Genomic DNA, 23,530 nt, shown 5'->3' on the forward strand with positions numbered 1-23,530 from the left:
GTCCTCTTCCAAATTTCATGCCTAATCCCTTTATTCATTCATTTGACACTTACTTTATTTATTTATTTTTTTACCTTCACAATACATTCAAACATCGATGTCGTTAAATATCTTTTGGTTAGTTCCAATGCAGTATTTATCTCCCTCTCACTTAACACCTCATTCCATGCCAAGCTGTCTCCTAAGCTTTTCATAATCACCAGCTTTCTATTCTGCATATACCCTTTCCTCACAGAAATCTTCATATGGCCTGCCACAATCCAGGTGATTACTTCATGATCACTCTCACCAACTTGAAAGTGCAGAACCCTTCTCACAATTACATCCTCTGAAAATGATCATATCTCAAACTCTAAATTCTCGTGTACACTCCTTTACATACTCCCTAAGATATCTCTTAAGAACTCAAATTACTTTTCTTTATTCCAAAATGAGAGTGAAAGTGAGAAGAATGATAGTAAAAGTTGGACGCATGTTAGACCGAAAGTACGGAAACAAAAAAGGATGAATGAGAGTGAAAGTGAGAAGGGGGGGGGTCGAGAGTTAGAAAGTTATAAAGATTGAATGATAGAGAGAATGTGTCGCAAGATTCGGAAGTTGAATTAGATTGGATGAGGAATGAAATTAAGAGAATTCAGGTCAAAACTATTAAAATAAATCGTGATGGCATGAAAGCGTTAACGATAGATGAGCAAGTGGCGTTGTATGGAGATTCCATTATTAAAGGTGTGCTAGAGGATAGAATGCATAAGGTATGTTTTCCAGGCAGTAAAATGAGTAGAGTGATCGAGGCATTGGATATGAGGCGGGAGCGAGCAAAATAGTTAATAGTATTAATTGGTACAAATGATTTGAGAAAGGACAAAGAGCATGTCAGAATGGATATCAGGAGGCTGCTTGGAAAGATAAAATAGAATAGTGTGACAGGAAGGGTAGTCAGTGTGTTGCCTAGGTATGACTGTAGTGAAATGAGGCGGAGAGCAAGGATTATGAATGCTATCCTGGCTGAAATGTGTGAGGAGATGGGAGTACAGTTTGTTAATGTGTGGAATGAGTTTGAGGGACGAAGTGAGATGTATGGGAGCGATGGACTGCATTTGAGTGGTTATGGTGTGAGTCGCTTGGAGAGACTGCTGCTGGAAGGTAGAGAAGTAAGTAAATAGAGAGAATGAATCAGATCGAGAGGGGAGTGATATGGAAGAGTAGGAGATTAAGATGGGAGAGATTGAAAAGGTGGATATGAATGGAGAAGTGAGTGGCATGAGTATAGAAAATGACAGAATGGGTGTGCAAGAGGAGCAGGGAAACGGGGAGGCTCAGGGTGAACAGGGGTACACAGCGTGAGAAAGGTGGATGCTCCAAAAGGAGGTGAGAGCATGTGTAGGCAGGAAAGGAATGGGATGTCCAAGGATCAAGAGGAAACAGTTGGAATTGAAAAGAGTTCTAAAATGAAGAAGCAGAAAGGGAAATGGCCCCAGTCGAGCTGGAGAGATCACTTTGAGTGTGTTGTATCAGTGGAACTAGCTGTAGATCCAGAAATGAGCTATTGTGTTTGTATACAAATGCTAGAAGTATAAGAAACAAGGCAGATGAAACGATTGCACTAATTGCGTCTGTTCACCCAAAGATTGTCAGAATAAGTCAGACATGGTTGGAAGAGGATGACATCCTGACAGGAATAGAGATGGAAGGGTATGATGTATTTCGTGAGAATAGAAGAGATAAAAAAGGGAGAGGGAGTGCTATTGATGATAGAGAAAGAGTTATTTCCATACAAAGTAGAGATGCAAGACGGAAATAGTGCCAGTGGTTTTGAGGCAGTATTGTGTGAGATAGAGGTGAATGGAATCAAATACTTGGTGGGATGTTGTTATAGACCAGGTAATGTGGATGGTGTGGTGATAGTAAAATGCATAGTCAAATTAGCCAAGCAAATAAGAAAAGGGTGATCATTATGGGTGATTTTAATTATAGCAATATAGACTGGAATGATGAGATAGCAACGGGAAGTAAAGAAAATTAGTTTCTTGAGTTTTTGAGATATGTAACCTCAGACAGTATGTAACAGAATGCACACGAGGATTTAAGGTCTTGGGTTTGGTCATCTCATCAGAGGATGTATTTATAAATGAGGTGTTAAATCACCCACCAGTTGGTGAGAGTGACCATGAGGTGATTACCAGAGTGGTTGCCAGCAGTGCGAGGACCCCTGTGAGAAAAGGGTATATGTGGAACTACAAGGGGGTGATTATGAAGAACTCAGGAGACAGCTTGCGGATGTAGCGTGGAATGAGGAGTTAGCTGGAAAAGAGATCAATGCAGCTTGGGGGATTTTCAAAAACTATTTAGTAGATGCAATGTCTAAATGTATTCCAAGGGGGAGAAGGTTAAATAAGGTAGGTGTGAGATGGATGAATAAAGAGATTAAGCATGTGATACAGAGAAAAAGGGCATTGTGGAGGCAGCATAAGAGAAGTGGAAATAACCAATTTCATGAGGTCTACAAAGACCAGGCAATGAGGGTGACTTGGTTGGTGAGAGTAGCTAAAGAGAGGTATGAACAGCAGTTAGCTAATGAAGCCAAAAAGAACCCTAAGGAGTTCTTTCGATATGTAGCCAGCAAAAGAAAGAATGATTATGCAAGGATGACATTGATTGGAGAAAATGGTATAAAGACAGCTGTTGCAGAATGTGTGGTGGAGATACTTAATGACTAGTTCATAAAGGTCTTTCAATCTTGTGAATGTGACTTCATGGAGAGATTGAGAGCAGTTGATGATGGGGAGGAGAGACTGACTGTAAGTGAGCAAGAGGTGTTTCGGGAGTTGAGTAAACTAGATGTAAATAAGGCTGTGGGACTTGATAATATATCACCACGTATTCTGAAGGAATGTGCCAGAGAGTTGACATCTGCCTTGACATATTTTTTTAATACGAGTCTTGCACTTGGTCCAGTCCCTAAAGAGTGGAAGGAGGGCAAGATTGTGCCACTCCATAAAGGAGGTGATCGAACTCAAGCATCAAACTATACGCCTATCTGTGTGTCAGGTGTTGTGGTTAAGTTGTTGGAGAAGCTTGTGAGAACTAGGATCCAGAGTTGGGTTGACAACAATGGTATTATCTTTGATGGATAGCATGGATTTGCAAAAGGGAGGTCATGTTTTAGTAATCTACTTACTTATTACAATAAAGTAATTGCTTCCTTGGACAGAGGAGAAGGATACACAGTAATATACTTGGATTTCACAAAGGCTTTTGATAGAGTACCTCATGATAAGTTGACAGTCAAACTAGAGCAGATGGGGGTTGGATATTAGATTAGTAAATTGGATTGGAGCCTGGCTATCTGATAGGTATTAACAAGTTGTGTATGGGGGTGCGATATCCAGGAAAAGGAAAGTCACTAGTGGAGTGCCTCAGGGGTCTGTTTTAGGGCCATTACTGTTTAACTTGTATATTAATGATATTGGCAAAGATTTGGATGGAGATATTCAGTTGTTTGCAGATGATGCAAAGTTGGGACAAATCATAAAGAGTAGTGTAGATCTTGTGGCCTTACAAGAAGACTTGAATAAATTGAGTGATTGGGCACAGAAATGGGGATGCGAGTTCAGTGTTGCAAAATATAATGTTTTAAAATTTGGAAAACAAAGATGGGATGCAGAATTTATGCTTGGTGAGAATATATTGTTGGAAGTAGAGGAAATAAGAGATCTGGGGGTGATAGTGGATAAGGATCTAAAATTTAGGGGACACATCACCAAAATTGTGAAGACAACACAAAAGCTTCTGGGAATGATGCAGAGGACATTGACTTGTAGAAGTAGGGAGATTCTTGTTCCGTTGTATAAGGCTTTGATTAGGCCACACATGGACTATTGTGCCCAGATTTGGTAAACGGGTTTTCAGAAAGGTGAAGAGATCTTGGAAAGGGTCCAAAGATGACTAAGGTAGTTTCTGACCTCTGGAATGTAGAGTATGAGGATAGATTGAGAAGATGTAATTTGCAGTCTGGTGGACAGAGGAAGAGGGGAGATATGATAGAGACCTGAAAGTTGGTAAGGGGTTGTTATAGGATCAATGGTGGAGAAGTTCTACAGAGAATAGTGAGAGATCAGGGGAGAACCAGAGGCCATCCCTGGAAACTGTATAAAGAGGGTGTGAGTAGGGGAATGAGAGACAGGTTTTTTTTGTGCAGAGTTGTGAATGATTGGAATGTCTTGCCTGAGAGTGTGGTGTCTGCAAGGAGTTTGAGTGTGTTTAAGACTTGGTATGACGAGATGTGTGTGTGTGATAAAAGGACCTCCCAGATGAGTCTTTGACTCCATGAGGTCTTGGGGTAATAATAATATGCTATCTCTTCATTCCAAAGATGGACAAACTAGTTGATCTGCACAAATTTGTATGGAAGAATATCAGGAATAAAATTTTCTTAATGAACCCAACAAATCCAGTTTAGCAAACTATGCTTTATCTACAGAATTCAGTGGAAAAAAAAATCAGTGTTACACAAAACTTTCTTCTGGAAAGACTCTACAAAGAACACTGTGAAGCTAACATTCACAACCAGAATCTGAATAAAACAATTGCCTAAAATATCTCGCTTTTGGGAAGGTATATTAACCAATACTCACCATTCGTGCATTCTATAATTGTAATTAATTTTTTTAGAATTTAAAATAATTAACAAAATCAATTTATTGTAATTTATTTTGAATATCTATTAATGCAGATGGAGCTATTGTAAAGTTTGGGTGAGCTACATTAGCAATATTGTTGTAATTTGTCCCTACAACTCTGAAGTTGACTTGTTTCTCAGCTATACATTATCTAAACATCACTACATCCAATTTATAGTTGAAACAGAGAAGCAATAGTAACTTTCTTCTTTGATAGTCTAGTTATCGATCTGTTGATTATCTGTCCTACGTATGTAATTCCACCTATACAAGTTAACATGTACACAAGGGCTCTCACTGCCATACTGTATGTTTAGGTTATCAATACTCTTAGTCCTTTTCATCTTCTTTGACCAAAAAGATCTTGTTTTAATTATTTAATTAGTTGCATGAATAATCATGCTTTGTAAGAGATTTCAAAAATGAAGTATCTCTTACAGTGAAAGTCTCCCTGAAAGCATACATATTCATTAAACACAATATTAAAGCTACTTTTCAATCTCCCAGATTTAGATATTTATTTAGTTGTAATATTTATGTAATTGCAAAATACTATATCAGACAGGCCTTACTATGTTAGAAAAGAGCATAGTAGATAAATTACATGTGTTATAAGCTGGCCTGCATTTAAAACTTATGAAGTTGGTCATTTTAGTATGCTGCACTTCACATGTTGATGAAAAGCCTTGAGATTTCTTCCCTCGGGTTTTTTCTTTTTATTTACATTGTATCTGAATAAGTAAGCATTTAATTTTAATGATGTCTTGCAGTTTGAGCATATATCAGTAACTTCTTTTTGCTGAAAATGTAAACTATTAAAAATTAATTTTTAAGTTTAATTTAGTGCTTAATTAAAAATTAATTAAACACTAAAATTTGATATTCTTTTGCTCTTTACTTTTGAACAGTAACCTAATTTTTGCTCTATGTTCTAGCGACTCAAGTCCACAACCTGCAGATTTTACAGATATAGTAATGAACAAATCAAGTAACACATTTTCAAGAATTGACTATGAACAGCAAAAGTTTCTGGCCACTACAGGTATTATTTTATCTATTTTATTTTTCAAATTAATGTAGCTGTTAAAATAATCCTCAAGTATAATTTGTGTAATTTTATACATTCCTGTTCCATTTAACAATGATTGAGATAAACTTTTAGTGATATTTAACACATGACTTGTTCTCATTTGATTTTTACACTTCTAATCTTCAGAAAATGTAATTTATCAGTATGCTTTATTCTTGTAGTTTACATTGGCTATTCATAACTATTATATTTCAGGAAATAATGTATACTAAATATTAATTATAATAACTTGAATACTTTCTTATAGTTTGGAAAGTTACATTGCCATCATCAGTATCACAAAACAATTATGTGTATGCAGGCAAATGAAGCTAAAGAAAGGCAACCTGTCAGGCTTATAGTCCTAAATGGCATGCCCCCCCCTCCCATAATGCAAAACATTAGACATCTCCTTGCGGATATGTCTAATGTTATGCATTAAGGGAATGTGTGTGTGTTGCATTATGGGAGATACTGAGATAGGAGTGTTGGTAGCTTGCTCCACCTTTGCAAGGAGTGCCCTGGTGTTGTACCACCTTACCCCAGTCCTGAAGATACTTTCAGGTGCAAACTTTGTTTGTTCACACTTGGATAAAGGATTAAACTAAATTTATTATACTCTAACCAAGTGAAAAATAAACTTTCAACATCTTTCTCTAAATACAAAGTAATTTATTAAAAAAGGGTGGCTCACCATTTGGCAACTCCTATAGGTAGAGATGACCTGCTAATGCTTCTGCCTGGTATCTCCACTTGGGCCTGGCTCCCACTGAAGAGATGCCTAGTAACGGTGGACTGGAAGTACGGTGGCCGTACCATCCGACTTGCTGCAGTTTACGCCCCGAACAATCCATACCACAGAATTGGTTTCTTCTCTGCCCTTGAAAACTATCTCCTGGGAGCAGAACACCTAATAGTTGCAGGAGACTGGAACTGTGTGGAAGACACACGTCTAGACAAAATAGGCAGGAACGCAAACACCGGAACTGGCAGCATTGCCGCTTTAAATTGATGCTGTATAAATTTTGACCTCGTCGATATCTGGAGGCGGAATAACCCCGCCAAAGTAGAAACTACGTGGGGCCGCGGCCAGATATCGACAAGACTAGACAGGGTGTACGTGTCCCAAAACTTGGAACAATATGTTCAGAGGATACGTCACACCGCAGTGCATTACTTGACAACCGACCACAAGATGGTCATACTAAAAATCACGCTCCCAGAGGTGATGGAAACAGCCAGAGGTCCTTGGAGGCTCCCTCCCACCTTCCCCAGTCTTTTCAGCGACCAGCTACAGAACCTCTGTGACAGATGGACAAACACCAACTGGGACTGGGAAAACTGGCTGACCTTCAAGAGGCAGGCTAGGGAACTGTTCCAAAATTGCAGACGCGAAAGGGCCTACCAACAACGCAAACGGCTGAGGGATCTCTACAGGGAACTCGGCTGGTACCGGACAAACGAACGGAGCGGAGTTCCCTGCAGAGATCTCATCAGACAAGTAGAAATAGAACTGCAGCAAGAGCGGCAGAGTAGAGTCGAGGACCTCGACTTTCGAACGAGACTCTATCTCAGACATTTGGAAACACCTTCCGCCGCATTCTACAACCAACAACGGGTGGCGGCTAATGATGAGAAAACGATTCACCAGATCGAGGAGAAGGGCCAGATTTTACGCTCAACCCACGAAATACTCCATCACTTTCATCAGCAGTATATCGGTATCTTCTCTGACCGGCAGGACACGGATGACTTCAGTGAGTGGGACGCAACACGTTTTCCCGATCATCTTAGTGCCCTGCAGGACAGGCCGATAAATGCAGCCGAATTAAAGGCCACGTGCAGAATGATGAAAACAAAGAAGACCCCAGGGCCAGACGGACTGGGGATAGAATTCTATAGATCTATCTGGGAATTTGCATTGGCAGCGTTAATAAACATCTTTAACGAATTCCTCACTTCGGGAAACATCCCCGAGGAATTCGTTAAGAGCCACACCATCTTTATCCCCAAGAAAGACCGAGATCGGACTTTGTCGAATAACTGGCGTCCAATCTCCCTAACCAACGTAGACTACAAGATTTTTGCAAAAATTATCTGCACGCACCTTAAGGGCGGTATCGAAAAAATAATAACAAGCTCACAGGTCTATGGGATCCCTGGTAGATCTATGGAATTCAATCTCTTTTTGTTAAGAGACTTGATCAAACTGGCCAAAGAGAAAAAATACCCCCTGGCGCTTCTCTCCACCGACCTGGAGAAAGCGTTTGACAGCGTCAACCACAGGTACTTGCAGAACATCCTACAAAAAACAGGCGTGGGCCCGAGACTTCGGCGTACAATTAAAAACGTGTATGCGGAAGCCACGACCCAACTATCTATTAATGGGTTTCTAACAGAACCAATCCGCATAAAGAGAGGGGTTAGGCAAGGCTGCCCGCTAAGCCCCCTCCTCTTCTCCCTAGTATTAGAACCCCTAATCAAAAGAATTGATAACACCCCCGCAATTAACAGTATTCCACTGCCCCAAGGCTCCAGACAATGCAAAATAGTAGCATATGCAGACGATGTAGTGGCTACACTCAGAGACTCTGAGTCCATCTATATCTATCTGCACACGCAAAAATTCAGCATAGTCAGTGGTCTTCGCGTTAACGCACAAAAAACCCAAATCAAAAGTTTCGGAAATTTCCATAGCACTGGACTTCCCTACGGTTTAACGCTACAGACACAGCCCCTAACTATACTAGGCATGCCCTTCTCAGACACCCTAGCACTACCAATCCAAAAATTGCAGGAGACAAGCAGGGAAAGGATAAGGCTGTTCAAACCAACCTTCTTCTCCTTTTATGGCAGAGCGACAGTAATAAAAACAATCGTCACCCTAATGCTGATGCACACTGTCAATATCACAGGCATCACACTGGCACAAGAAAATAAATTATCAAAAGAACTCCTGGATTTCTTCTGGAATGGGAGAAAACGCGAAGTAAAGAAAGAATACCTACAACTCAAATAGGAAGAAGGGGGTTATGCTCTGCCCGATCACAAAAGCTTGCTACAAGCAAACACGTTCAAAACCGTACGGAAGGCCTTAAACTCCAACCACATTTATGGCCTACTAATTAGATATTTTATAGGACTTTTCCTCCCCTTCTTTGGGATCACGGACTATGCTGGACCCCGCACAAGGGGAGTGCCCAAGTGGTACCATACAGTAGTGAAATCGATCACAACACTCAGAGACAGAGGAATAGCAATCCTCACACACAAACCCAAAGCAGTATACTGGGATTTCTTCCAACTTTCCAGGCGTGATACACCCAATCTTAGTACAAATAATGAAATTCTCTTCAGAAACATCAAAAATAGCTGGGGACAGCCTTTTCATCGGGATCTAGCCTGGAGAATAGCCTACGGGCGGCTCCCGGTGAAACAGGTGAAATCCCGGTATGTACCTAGCCCGTGCGACACATTCTGCGATGTCTGCCGGGACGTGGAAACGGTGGACCACTTCTTTTATTTTTGCCCACCAGCCCAACACATCTGGCGGAGACTCAGCACAGCATTGGGAATCCCCATGCTGACAGTAGAAGAGGTTGTACGACTACAATTCCCGCCACCAGTCCAAAAAACCCAAAAGTTCACTATCTTCTTAATCAATGTACTAAAATATCACATCTGGAAAGTACGGAAAAAATCCCAGGTACGAGATGCAAATTTAATGTATGCAAGAATAAGAAAAGGTTTCTTTTTCTACTTACCCAAATTTCTTGCACAAGAAAGGCACTTACTAGGAGACTAAATTTGTGAATCAATACTGCAAACCACCGACAATATGCTTTCTTATACAGGGACGCATCAAGCCCTGTATATCTCTTTAGAACCCAAAAAACCCACCATCCCCCCCCCCACCCCAGGAAAAAGAATAACCACTCTGTCTCCCCTAGCCACAAAGCTTTCGCTGGCATGGTTTCTTTACTCCAAACAAGGGGAGGAGAGCTGAGAACCCAGGCGGCGAAGGCTTACTGCGAGGCGGTGCCACTCCTCGTGAGCGGCATCTCCCGGGCCAGTCTCTTCCTCATTCTAAGTCCCAGTGGTACCAGGTATACAAGTTCCTCAGTAAGTTCCTATTCATTCCTACTTACTGGACCTCAAGTCCTGTTATTTTAGATTTAAAATAAATATTTAAATAAGTCCTATTATTTACATCTTGTCTTTAAAAAAATAAATAAATAAAAATAAAAAATAAATAAATAAAAAAAAATTATTTACCTGGAATAAAAATAAGGATATTATATCTAGTAACATAAAAAGAACCTCCATTAATACTGGAGTAAATCATTACTTTAGATAAAATAATATGTGAACTATAGACAAAAGTCTATGTTTAACCTTTTTCTGAACAGATAAATTGAGATTATATGTTACAGACCAATTAGCCAATAAGGCTAAACAGGTTGACTGAGGCCTCTTTTTACCTCCTACTATCCTACTCTATCTTATATCATACTCCTCTTTTACTGTCTGCTGATCCTCAGCATGCTTTATTCTCCAAAGGCCAATAATGAGAGACATGAACTCCCATTCTACCTCAATAAAGGTCGAAACTAGTCTGGGTTGTGGCCTTTCCCTTAATGCATAACATTAGACATATCCGCAAGGAGATGTGTTTTGCATTATGGGAGATACTGAGATAGGAGTGTTGGTAGCTTGCTCCACCTTTGCAAGGAGTTATCTGGTGTTGTACCACCTTACCCCACTCCTGAAGATACTTTCAGGCACAAACTTTGTTTGCTCACACTTGGATAAAGGATAAAACTAAATTTATTATGGAATAATGAAATTTATGATAAGAGAAACTAACAAATATATATGCAGATCAATGCTTATCTACAACTCAGGTTTGTGAAACTCCAGGTAAATTAAGGAATTACAAAAAAAAATGGATACCTATATCCAAAGAAGAAATGAAGAAATTTTTTGGAATCCTTTATAGGGATAATACATGTTCTGGAAATACATTTGTACTGGTTGAACAATTCCATGTATACAAACTGGAGAATAAAGAATGCAGTGCACTTGGACAGATTTTTTGCAGTTGTTGAAGTATCGACATTTTTGTAACAATGATATGGAGACTAATGATCTTCTGTAGAAAATATGAGAACTGCTAGAACAAGTTGTTTCAAGCTTTCAAAAAGCAGTTTTGAAAAAGAATTGTAATTGATGAGAGCATGATTCCCTGGTGTAGGAGGTTGTTCGTCCAACAATATATTCCCAGCAAGACTCATACATATGGCATCAGAGTGTAAAAACGATGTTTATACATACATTCAGGTAAACATGACACAGTGAATGGTCAGGGCCATGCCCTCTTGAATACAGGAAGGATTTTATTTGCAGATAATTTTTATACAAGTTTGGCACTTGCTGAGGAACTTCTCCCTAAGGGAACATTTCTCTGTGGAACAGTCAGGAATGATAGAGTTGGACTTCCAGCAGAAGTTATGTTCAAGAAACAAATGTGGAGAAATAATAGCCATGGATTACAAAAAAAAAGAAGAAAAAAAAGCATTAAAATACTGAAATGGACTGACATAGATCAGTAACCATGTTGATGACTTACAGAGATCATCATTGTTAGTAGAGAGTGCTTGTAAGAATAGGGCAGGGCAGCAAGTACATAAACCAAATGTGGTGCTCAGCTATAATGTTGACAGATCTCTCAGATCAGATGACATGTTATCATTCCACTCTCTCTGAAAGACAGTGGTATAAAAATAATTGCCATGGAAGTACTCTTCAGAATAGCTCTTGTGAATGTGTGGATTATTCACAGAAAATTCAGTTCTAAAGGAAATATCTCCATTCTCAAATTCAGAGAGACAATTATAAAAGAATTTTTAGATACAGGAGAGACTATATCTAAAAGATGATAATGTTCATCAGTTAAGAAAAATGGACTGTCATGCAAGGCTGGCAAGCACTGCAGAGAATGCTACCGAAGATTTTCAAGAATTGGAGGAAAGAAATTGGCAGATTAGAAATCTGAGGTGAAAACATACAAAACATACTGTATAAACTATGATGGACAGCCTTCCATGCATTTAATGTGTTTTAATGGGACTCATACATATGAATAATTTACTACTTTTAAAATAATGAGTCATGTTATGCTATCCATAAATAAAATTTTTCCTGTGCATAAGGAACAAAATTATTTATGTATATATTATACTTCTATGTAAAAAAAAAAAAAAACTGATCATTATTAAATAAAAGAATTTTATCATAAAATAAAGTGAAATCATCATCATCAAATTCCTGCCATGTACCCTCAAAGGGTGTACAGGATATGACAGTACTACATGAAAAAATTACATCATTACTAACTTCCTATCTACAATTTTCCTCCAAATCAGTCTGTTACTTGTCAAGACTCCAACATTATCAGATCTTATATTTCTATCGTCTAAGGCACTTTGTACCGTATCAATCCACCTATATCTTGGTCTTCCTCTGGGTCGTTTTCCTGCCAACCTGGCAGAGAACACTTGTTTTGCTAATCTTTCCTCTCCCATTCTATTTAAGTGACCATACCACCTGAGATTAGCTCTGCTGACGCATTCCTGGATGCTGACAATGTCAAGTTCTTTCCTAATATCCTCATTTTAAATATGATATTGCCATTGATGCCATCTGTTCACACCTCTAATCTTTCTCAGGACTCTCATATCTGCGGTCTCTAGTCTTTGGTCAAGTGTTTTACTTCTGACCCAGCTCTCAGATCCATAAGTTAAAACTGGTTTGAACACTGTCTTGTATATAGCTAATTTAGTGTTCCGACTAATTTCTCTCTTATTCCATATGAATTTATTTAATTGACTTCCCACCATACCAGCTTTGCTGATTCTGTTGTCTATTTCTATATTTAATTTACCATCTTCAGTAAAAATCGTGCCTAAGTAGCTGAAATGTTTTACTTGTTCCACAGGTTCTCCATTCCCAATACAGTTGACATTTTCAATCATTCTGCCTATTTTCATTGTCTTTGTCTTTTTATTGCTGACCTTCATACCATATCTATTACAACAGCTATTCAATTTAGTCAGAGAATCTTGCAGACTTGTAGCAGATTTATTTAGAAGTATAACATCATCCGCATAAAGCAAAGAGCTGACATTAACATCTCCAATTTTGATATCAGATTTAATACCACATTCCTTCATAATGTGATCCATATAGATAACGAATAACAGAGGGGATAATGTACATCCTTGTCTCACACCAGATTTAACATTAAACCATCTTCCTGTACTTCCTTCAATTCTAACTGCTGACTTACAACTCAAATTTAGTCTTTATTTGAGATAAAGTGAAATATATATATGAAAAAAGAAATATAAGCAGAATAAATTACACAAAATGATTTGCTCCTCAGTCAACCCACATGTATTCCTGCCACTCCCACATGAATCACCTAATCAGCATTATTAGATCATAGGATAATCCTCCTCCCAATAGTTATTTACTGAGCTAGCAATGTATACAATCACAACATATATAGTTAGTTAGTGATTTATATTTCATAAACAAATCCCATTCCATCTATTCATAAGTTTTGGGGTTTATTTTTTAATTATGCCCATCATACTTGCAAATATGCAAGTTTATAGTTAATAGGATCACATAGGATAGCAATGATTCCTGTTGATTTTGCAAAGGCATTTGAAAGAATACCACTTGGAACTCTGTTACACAAATTAGAACAAAGGGGGATTGATGTGATACTGGTTATATGGATGTGAGGGTGGCTGATGGATAGATACCAAAAAGTGGTATATGGAGGAGCAGAATCTAGGTGACTAATTGTGTACTGCAAGGTTCTGTGCTAGGGCTGCTACTGTTTAATTTGTACATAAATGATATAGGAAATATTCAGTTGTTTTGTTGATGATGCAAAATTGGGTACAGTAATAGTTAATCAAGGTAATGTGGAGAGCTTGCAGGGTGATTTAAATAGGCTGTCATTATGAGGAAAAGATATTGTGCCAGTTTAATGTGAAGAAATGTAAAGTTATGCATTTTGGGATATATAGATTATAAGCTATTTACCACATCGATTAAGCTGTACTTCAGGAATAGATGAAACTGGATTTGGGGATGGTAATAGATAGTTGAAGTTTAGAGGATATATTACTAAGATTATCAAGGTAGTTAATAGGATTATTTGGCTATTGAAGAATACAAGTAGAGACAAGGAAGTTATTCCTCTTTATAAGGTCTTGATACATTCACATCTGGATTATTGTGCTGAGGTCTGGTCACCTGGGTTTCTTGGGGAAGAACAAGTAATAGAGAGGATCTAGACATGAGTGATCAAGATGGTGAGTGGTCTGTGGAGCATTCCCTATAAGGATAAATTAAAGATTTGTGGAGGTGCAGAAGTTGGTTGGCAGGTGAAAGAAGGGATATGATTGAACATTTAAGTTAAAGGATTATAGGATTGCTGCACGGGAACTGTTTCAGCACTTGGCTGCAGGGAGCAGAACACGAAGTCATCTTTGGAAATTGAGTAAAAGTGTGGTTAGTAGGGGACTTGGTAATCATACTTCATGAGGTATCCATGAAATTGAAATAATGGAAAACTGTAAAAAACTTAAAAAGAATTTACAAGAAGAGGAATATACATAATTATTCCTTCACAAAATGAAGACTTCATCAGATTCATCCAAAATCTAGAGGTTAGACTTACCAGTTACACTTCACTAATCATATCATCTCCCTTCTGTATTGCCTCATTAAATGTATGAGCATTCCACAGCCAGTTACATAAGAAGCCATATGGAAAATTTGCTATGCCATAATATTAGGTTGTTGTTCTTTCAATAAACATACTTATGTAGATATAAATATATAAAAACCTTAACAGATAGATACCTGTTTCTCTTATTGGATATTACAGAATGACCTCTCCTTGGATAATTCTGTAATATGCAATGATATGCAGAAGGCAAATCTTTACAGTAAACTGGAAATAATGTGAATGGGTAATAAGGTTTATAAATGTATGTTTCATCCAGTGGAGTAGCTAGATGATTCTTCCAGGAATTGCAGCCATACATACAGTGGCCACTACATCATAGCAGCTAGAGACTGGAATTGTATTGAAAACCCTTCCACATTAGAAAAATAAGAGAACCCTAGAAGTGGAAAAGCAGGATTATGCACAGCCAAAAGTTTTAATGCTCAACTGGAGGATTTACAAACCTAATCTCAAGGCTTACACTTATATTAATCAAGGTATTGGTTCCCATCTTACTTTATCTTTTCACTTATAAACAGTAATTCAGATGAAACATCTTAACATTAACATGACAGATAATAATCTAGTCTTACTTAAATTCTGCAGCATGGAACATAGAGATCAGCTCTGAACCATGGAGACTTCCACCAGATTTCCTATTGATCTTTTCAGCCAAACTCCAGACCTTCTGCTCAAACTAGAATGTCACCTTTGACCAGGATACATGGTCTAAATTCAAAGAAACAGTCAAACAGAATATGACTGAATGGGTAAAAGAACATGAAAACCAAAACAATGGTGTAGAATGCAGTAGAACTGGAAAGGTAGGAAGCAGTATTTAGCAGATAGTGTTTCTGCAGAAAGGCTGTTAATGAAATCTGTGTAGATGAAGACATGTCCACTGTACACGACATCCTTGACTCTTTATAAAAACACCGTGAACATCTGTTTGAAGGCAATAGTATGTGAGAAACTAACTGTTAGAACGTTAATGTCTTTCCTATCCGAGATGGGCTTGACAAACCCATTACAGCAGTTGAAGTTGTTACAGCACCTATAAAGAATGCCAGACAACATTATCCCTAGACAGTCAAGTCCTGGGGATTGAACTTTACAGAAATGAGATTTTATTTTTCCCATTCTAGTTATACTCTAATTCTTTTCTCTCTAGAGGTCATATGCCAAGTGAATTTGTAGCAACTGCTCTCATTGAAAAACCTATTCTGTCTTATTAATATGATTAAGCAGCTAGTGGTAGTACTCTCGATGGATCTTACTTAAGCAGTTTGTATGACATATCTTCTGTTCCACATCTTCCAGCAAATTGGGGTGGGTAAAAGATATCCTAGTCAATGAGTTCCTATCAGACCTGGTCAATTCAGAAACTCAAGTGAGGTTATCCTCTTAGTCCCCTGCTCTTTGCATTAATTGTGGAACCTTTTTTTTTTTTTAGGAAGTTGACAATTCATATTCTGGTCAAGAGATAATGGTCATCATCTGCATATTAGCATATGCAGATGATACAGTAGACACTTTGAGAAATGATTTAATATATACATTTTTGGTATCTTGGAAAATTTCAGCAAAATCAGTGGCTTAACTGCCAATGCTGACAAGACAAAATAAAATTTTAAAGTGGAATCTAGGAAATTTAATATTAAACTTCAGTATTAAATTTTCACTGTTAAAATTCTGCTATTTAAGTAATGTGGCCTCAAAAATCCATAAAATATTGCATTCCAATCATACATGAGCAGACCTTCTCCAGTACTACCTGAGTTTTGATCTCCCACTATTTGGAATAAATGATTATATCTCAAGAGCTGATATTGTTCTTGAATGCTGCTGAATTCTGTAATTAATTCTAAGATTGCTACAGATTCTTTCCATTAATAACAGAACTATAAGAAAATGTAACCTCTTCCATAGATGGATACTAACAGTGGCACTCTGTTTAATAACTTTCATTCCAAAGATACCATAATAGGATGGATCTTTCTTGAAGAATTGCATGTGGTTGTCTTCCAGTAAATTCCATCAACTAGAAATACTTTTAACATGGGAGATCTAATCTGTGACATTTGTCCAGATATTGATTATAAAAATTGAAATTCTGAATTTTTATTTTTATAATTAAAATATTTCATATGGAATGTTTGGAAAAAAACATGACTTTGAAAACCATCAGTGTGACATACAAATTCTTTACAATATTGTATTATGGAAATTTTATTGTTCAGTTTTGTTTTTATATTTTTATAAAGCATTCTATGTGATACTAAATTTTTAGTTAGGTGGTGTAGACCACCCACATTATGCAATATTCAGCAGGAGGAGATGAAATTCTGTTTTTATTATGAGAAATTTTTCACATGGATCTATCTTCTTAGTTCACAGTGGTCTTAGTCAACTTCAGGAATGACAAGAAAAATCTCAGGCAAAGAAGGCCAACTTGAAGTTAAATAAGGCTAATACTGGGTACCAGTCATGTCTGGATCTAAGTTTCAATTAGTCTTTTGGTTGTGCAGCTGCTTGAGACTGAAAAAAAAAAAAAAAATGGCAGGGGAGATAGCCTTTGGTACATGATAGAAAAATAGGCCTCTGCTCCTTTATCATCTCTCCTACTATCTGTCTTTTCTTTTTCCTAAACTGTCAATCTCTCATGCAATCTTATGCTACTATTCTAGGCCTTTGATAAAACCCCCTTTGTTCTTTCACCTCAGTAAAGAGCAAAACTGGTCTAGAAAGTCTTTCCCATGGGGTTTTTGCATTATGGGATACTCAGACATTTGTGTGCAGTTGGCAAACCTCTATGCAAGTAGATTAGTAATAAAGATACTACACACACACGCACACACACCCTGTTGGCTTATGCTTGGTATAAAGGATTAACTTTAGAGTATTAAGAGTATAATATCAAGTATAACATGCTTTGTAACCAAGTAGTAAAACCTACAATTTAATAAGTATTATTAGCATCTGACCTCCATGGAGTGAGACTCATTGTGGGAGGTACACACTATTGCATACAGTGCTCATCCAACCATGCCTTAAAATGATTCAATGTGTTGTCTACATCCACAACACACTCAAGCAAAGCATTCCACTTTCCATGCAAAGAACCTTCTCCTTACTCCTCTGCTCACATCTTCTTTATACAGTTTCCAGAGATGGCATCTTGTTCTAGTCCCCCCCTCCCATTTTATGAAAAATCTCTTCCATGTCAATCTAATAACAATTTCTGATTAGCATTTGTCTCAATCATATCACCCCTCTTCTTTCTATTCATGAGGCTTTGTAATTTACATTCTCTCAATCTGTCCTTGTACTCCACATTCCAAAGACCACTGACAACTTTATCTTCTGGACCCTTTCCAACATATTCTCTTCACCATGAAAACCTGGTGACCAGATCTGTGCATAATAATTCATATGAGGCCTGAATAAGGCCTTATACAATGGCATCATAACCTCTTTATTTCTGCATGTCAGGGTCCTCTGCATCGTTGCCATTATCTGACGTGATGTCTTCACAACTTGTGCAATGTGGCCCCTGAATTTCAGGTCCTTGTCCACCACAAGTGTTAGTTCTTGTGAATTTATATGTCATCTGAGTATAATTTTCAATGAATATTAGTCATCTATAGTTTGAGGAAGTTTATTAGGACCTACTTTTCCACTACAGGAAAACCTCACTTAATGCAAATTTGATATGTGCAATAATCAGTTAGTGCAATTGAGTGAAAGATATTATTTCCTGCTTTAAGCGAGTGATTAACTGGTTAACACAATTTTTTTTACGTTGCACGAAATTTTTTGTCACCAATCTGCAGCAAGTGGAAAAGCTGAAAGTCATTAAGAGACATGAAAGTGGGGCTAGTGATACAATGATTGTGCGAGACCTAGCATACAGTGAGGCTGCAGTTTGGACTATATTAAATAAGAGCAAAGAATATAAAGAACAAAGAAAGTTGCTACTGCTTCTTTAAGCATGCAGATCACCTAAAATAGAAGCTATTTGTTGATTGAGATGGAGCATTTTTTATCACTCTGGATTGAGGATTATAACCAAAAAAGAATATCTTTTAGTACAGCAAATATTTAGGCAAAAGCTCTCAATATTTTTACCTCATTGAAAGAAACCAAATATCAAGAGGAATGTGAAAGCTTTATTGAGAGTTTAGGATGGTTTGACTGTTTTAAAAATTGAGCTGGACTGCATAACGTAAGAATAACTGGGCAGGCCCAGTTCGAGGCAGGGGCAGAATGGGCGAATGCCGCAGGGAGAAACTTACAAAGAGTTTATCTTACAATTATACTGGAAGCAGAAAAAAATTTTTTAAAAAAAAAATGATTAAATTGGATATATCATATTTCAAAAATATTAAATTTATATATACATATTTATAAAGATAATTATATTTTATTCTAATTATATAAGCTCCAAATAATTATTTTTATTTTGATAATCCCTGGGACAGAAACATTTAGATCCAATTTCATTGAGAAAATTTGATTCTCTTATAAAATATTTTTATTTAAGAAACAAAATTAATCAGAACTTTTTATTTAGTAATTTATTATTTTAATATAAAAATTTGATATATTAATAAATAATATATATATATGAAACCAAAGAGCAGAAAAAAAATCTTGCGCACACTCAAAAATTTGCTCAGGCCGGCACTGTAACTGGGGAATCTGCTAGTGCCGAGAAAGATTCTATGGCCAAGTTTCCTGAAGAATTGCTAAGGATAATTCAGAAAGGTGATTATGACTATCGACAAATATTCGACGTCAATGAAACTGGTCTCTTTTGAAAGAGTATGACAACAAAACTTTCCTATCTAAAACTGAAGCATCAACCAGGATACATATTATCTCAAGATTGTCTTATGCTTTTATTAGGAGGCAGTGCAGAAGCCTACTTTAAACTCAAGCCTATAATAGTTTATTGTGTGCAAATTCAAGATCTAACATTATTGAAGAAATCAGCACAATTGGAAAAAAAACTTGGATTTAATGAACTGGATAATGAAGATGTGAGAAACTTGCTCGATTCCCATTCAGAACAGTTAAGCGAGAATGATCTCCTTCAACTAGAAGAGCAGCATGCATATGAAGAAGAAGATAAAGAGCACAAACAAGAAGAGAATGTTACAACTAAGAAGCTAACTGCTTCTTAGTCATAGCTTCGAAGTCCACTCAAATTGTGATAAAGTGATCGCCAGCTATCACAAATTGCATGCAAAGATGAAAAAGTAAAGCACGATTCAAACATCTTTACTTAATTTTTTTGTAAAAAAGTAGCTCAATCAAATGTTTAGACATTAAATAGAAATTTAAGTAATTGATTTTTATTAACTTTGATGATTTTATCCTCTAATATAGTTTATACTGTAATTTTTTCCAAATTTACTCTAATTGATGGATGAATTATGATTCCTATTGTTTATTCTATTTTCTTAACGCAATTTTGCTTAGCAGGCATTAATTGATGGATTAATTAATCGCGTTAAGTGAAGTTTTCCTGTACAGCTTTGAAATATTTACATCATACATAGCTGGTGTGCTTTTGTAGTCAGAGGGCACTGGTCGATTCCAGTGAAATGCACACAGACCAATAAGTTTGTAATATTTTGTTCAGTGTCTGTGTAACCTTGTGGAAATGGTTTGCTTCCATACCACTAAGCATCCCAAAGAAAGACCATTATAGTTTAGATTCTAGTTGCCAACTAGGAACTTTTTCTTCAGTTGGTGTGAGTCAGTTGATCGTTCATGTGGGCAATGTACAATAATCTCCTGGAAATTTGGGTTAACCCTGCATTAAAAAAACAAAACAAAAAACATTGACTGTAGAATTTTTCTGTTGCAGACAGTGAGTATTAGGGTTTAGGACCACGAGATAGTGGGTTTCTGCTTCTCTCTCTCTCTCTCTCTCAGCTGAAATGCATTGGTTCATTAATAGCTTGAGGTTAGTATCAGCAAATGTTTGAGGAGTGGAGACTAGCTGACACTGGTCTTTGAAAAGTTAGGACTTAGTGCTCTGCCTCTTACATATACTGTTAATTTAGTTTAATGAAATTGATTTGCATTGATGTCCTGGACTATTTTGGATTGTTGTACATTAACCATAATGCAATATATATAAATATTATAATATATATAAATATATATATTATTAAATATTTATTATATAATTATATTATATATATTTATCACCCTGTTTATTCATTTAGCAATGCATCAACAAGTGACTGATAATGTGAGAATTCCTACAGATAAATGGACAGGATGTGGATTTTCTAGATCTGTGCCTGAACACATCTTCCGTAAGACTATGAGACCATTAGGATCATCTTTAAACAATGTAAGATTTCAGTCCAGCTGAACTATTTTATGATACTAAACTAGCATAAATGATAATTAACTTCTTCATAGGCTGTGGATGAAATACTTTAAACATATTATTAGTTTCACCTAAATACTAAACAGAAATAAGTTTCACTGGCAAAAAAAATTTAGTGATTTAATTTGATATGTTAGCCTAAGTTAAAAAAACTACTACTGTTGACTCTTGCTATAGCAATCTTGTGACTCCAGGTATAGTGTGTATTATAGTGAACAGCTGGCTATAGTAAATTGCTTTTAGAATAGCATCTTGCCTATGGAGATTTGGATGAGACATTTTTGATAATAAGTAAGTTTGTTATAATAGTGTATGCTAGTTTGTCAACTCTGTTTTGTACTTAATATTGATGAACAAAGCAAATAAAATTCACACTTGAGATTAAAAAACACTCACTTCTTGACATTGGTGATTTTCTTTCTCTTTAGTGAATGTAACCTTTTCCCACCTGGACTAACATATACCTAAACTACATTGCCCATTATTCCTATTTCCAGAATTTGGGAATTACTAAAACATTATTAGAGACCTTATAACGTGAATTGCACTCTTGGAAAAATACATCTGTGGCCAATTTCCAAGCCCACGTGGTTATTTCAAGTCTAATTCCAAAACCATGGTGACAAAATTTCAAAACCATGATACATCTGTGTACTGCATTTCGATATTAATTTTCCTTACATTTTAATTTTACCTAGCTCCTAGTTATAGTGAAACAGCAGGAGCAAAATGTTTATTAAACAATTAATCCACATTAATCTTGCCTTTTTAATCTATCCTATCATTAAACCTTCATGTCTTGTATGTTTAATTTGCTAAGGACATGTTAGCTCCTCAGAATTATCTTGAATACAACAGATACAAAATGACTGCAGTCGTTTTGTATGTTCTGCTATACACAAGAGGATTTGAGAGTTCTGTGATAATCAGAGAATGATCATGGATGTTTATCTTTCACCTAGTCCTTATTTGGGAAATTAGTAAATATATGAAAGCCTAATTAGAAATAGACAGATTGGAGAATTATAAGATCATAGACTGACACTTCAGAGACATTCAGAAATACAAAAGTGTTTAGAGAAAGAAATTAATAGTGCTTGTAAGTTATGTCTGCAGTATTTGTGGTCAGCAGTTAGTGGGTAGTATATCTGCTATCTGACAGGTTGTGGATTTGAATTTTCCCCATGGCATGAGTTAAAAAAACAGTAGTAGTTTTTTTTAATGTAGGCTGACATATCAAATTAAATCATTAAATTTTTTGCAATGAAACTTATTTCCCTTTATTCCATAAATTAGCATATATCCACACACATAGTACTAATAAACAAAACTCTGAGAATATTAAAGGGAAAGTAGTAAGCAACTGCATGAAAAATATAAAGTGGAAGCTAGTAAGAGTGACATCTAGAAAGAAAAGAAATTAGATGCCAGTTCCATCTATGAAGCATCAGTAACCATTGGTATACGAGGTGTGGCTATTAAATAACAAGACTGGTTGCAAAAATGTGGTTTATTATTACAATTGTACAACTTAATTGTTATCCCCTTCAACATACTCCCCTTCTCTATCTATACACTGTTGCATACAAATTTTCAATTGTTGGAAGCAGTACTGCTAGTCATCAGGTATTATCTGCGTTAGTAGTGCTGCCGTTTTCTCCTTTACCTCATCCACTGACTGAAAATGGGTGTCCTTCAATGCAGATTTCAACTTTGGAAAAAGGTAAAAGTTTCATGGAGCTAAGTCCAGAAACAAACAGAGAATCAACGCACTAGAAAACTCCCAGTTCACCAAGAATGAGCAAGTCACAACTGAAGGCAATGCTGATCGTTTTTTGGGTTTTTTTTTATATCAATGGCGTGGTAATGATTGAATGGGTACCAGAGGACCAGACAGTTAGCCAAAATTATTACCTTCAGATTCTGGCCAAGCTGAGAGAATGAGTGAGGAAGAAGAGACCTGATCTGTGGAAGACCAATGCTTGGATTCTCCATGAAGACAATGCTCCCGCCCACAGTGTACTTTCTGTACAGCAGTATCTGGCTGATAAGAAGATCCCAGTGTTGTTGGACCAACCACCTTACTCACCAGACTTAGCTCCATGCAACTTTTACCTTTTTCCAAAGTTGAAATCTGCATTGAAGAGCACCCATTTTCAGTCAGTGGATGAGGTAAAGGAGAAAATGGCAGCACTACTGAAGCAGATAACACCTGATGACTTGCAGCACTGCTTCTAAAAATGTAAAATTCATATGCATCTGTGTATAGGAGAGTATGTTGAAGGGGATAACAATTAAGTTGTACAATTGTAATAATAAGCCACATTTTTGCAACCAATCTCGTTATTTAATAGCCATACCTCGTACTATGAGTAGGCTTAAAAGTTGAGTAATCTCAGGAAGTTCAAACATGGCTCATGGATTATCCTCTAAACAAACGTCCATGCAAGAGTGGAATATGAACCCACAGAGCATTGACTGAATATTAGAGACAGTACCTGAATGTATGAGAAAAGCTAGCAAAGCAAATGGAGGGGATTACTAGTTGATTTTTCTGTTATGTG

General features: G+C 36.8%; 1 protein-coding gene across 1 annotated transcript in view; it reads left to right on the top strand.

The window, feature by feature from the left end:
• LOC150109077 (protein bicaudal C homolog 1-A-like) overlaps positions 1-23,530 on the top strand; it is a 169,488-nt gene that overhangs the window by 96,712 nt on the left and 49,246 nt on the right. Inside the window, exons 7-8 of the mRNA XM_090401568.1 lie at positions 5,615-5,721; positions 20,797-20,927. Of these exons, the coding sequence (XP_090257694.1) occupies positions 5,615-5,721; positions 20,797-20,927 (238 nt within the window). The remainder of the gene's footprint in view (positions 1-5,614; positions 5,722-20,796; positions 20,928-23,530) is intronic.

Source organism: Typopeltis vanoorti, chromosome 2 (assembly GCF_054136105.1).
Source record: "Typopeltis vanoorti isolate ZY-2024b chromosome 2, IOZ_Tvanoo_1.0, whole genome shotgun sequence".
NCBI lineage: Eukaryota > Metazoa > Arthropoda > Arachnida > Uropygi > Thelyphonidae > Typopeltis > Typopeltis vanoorti.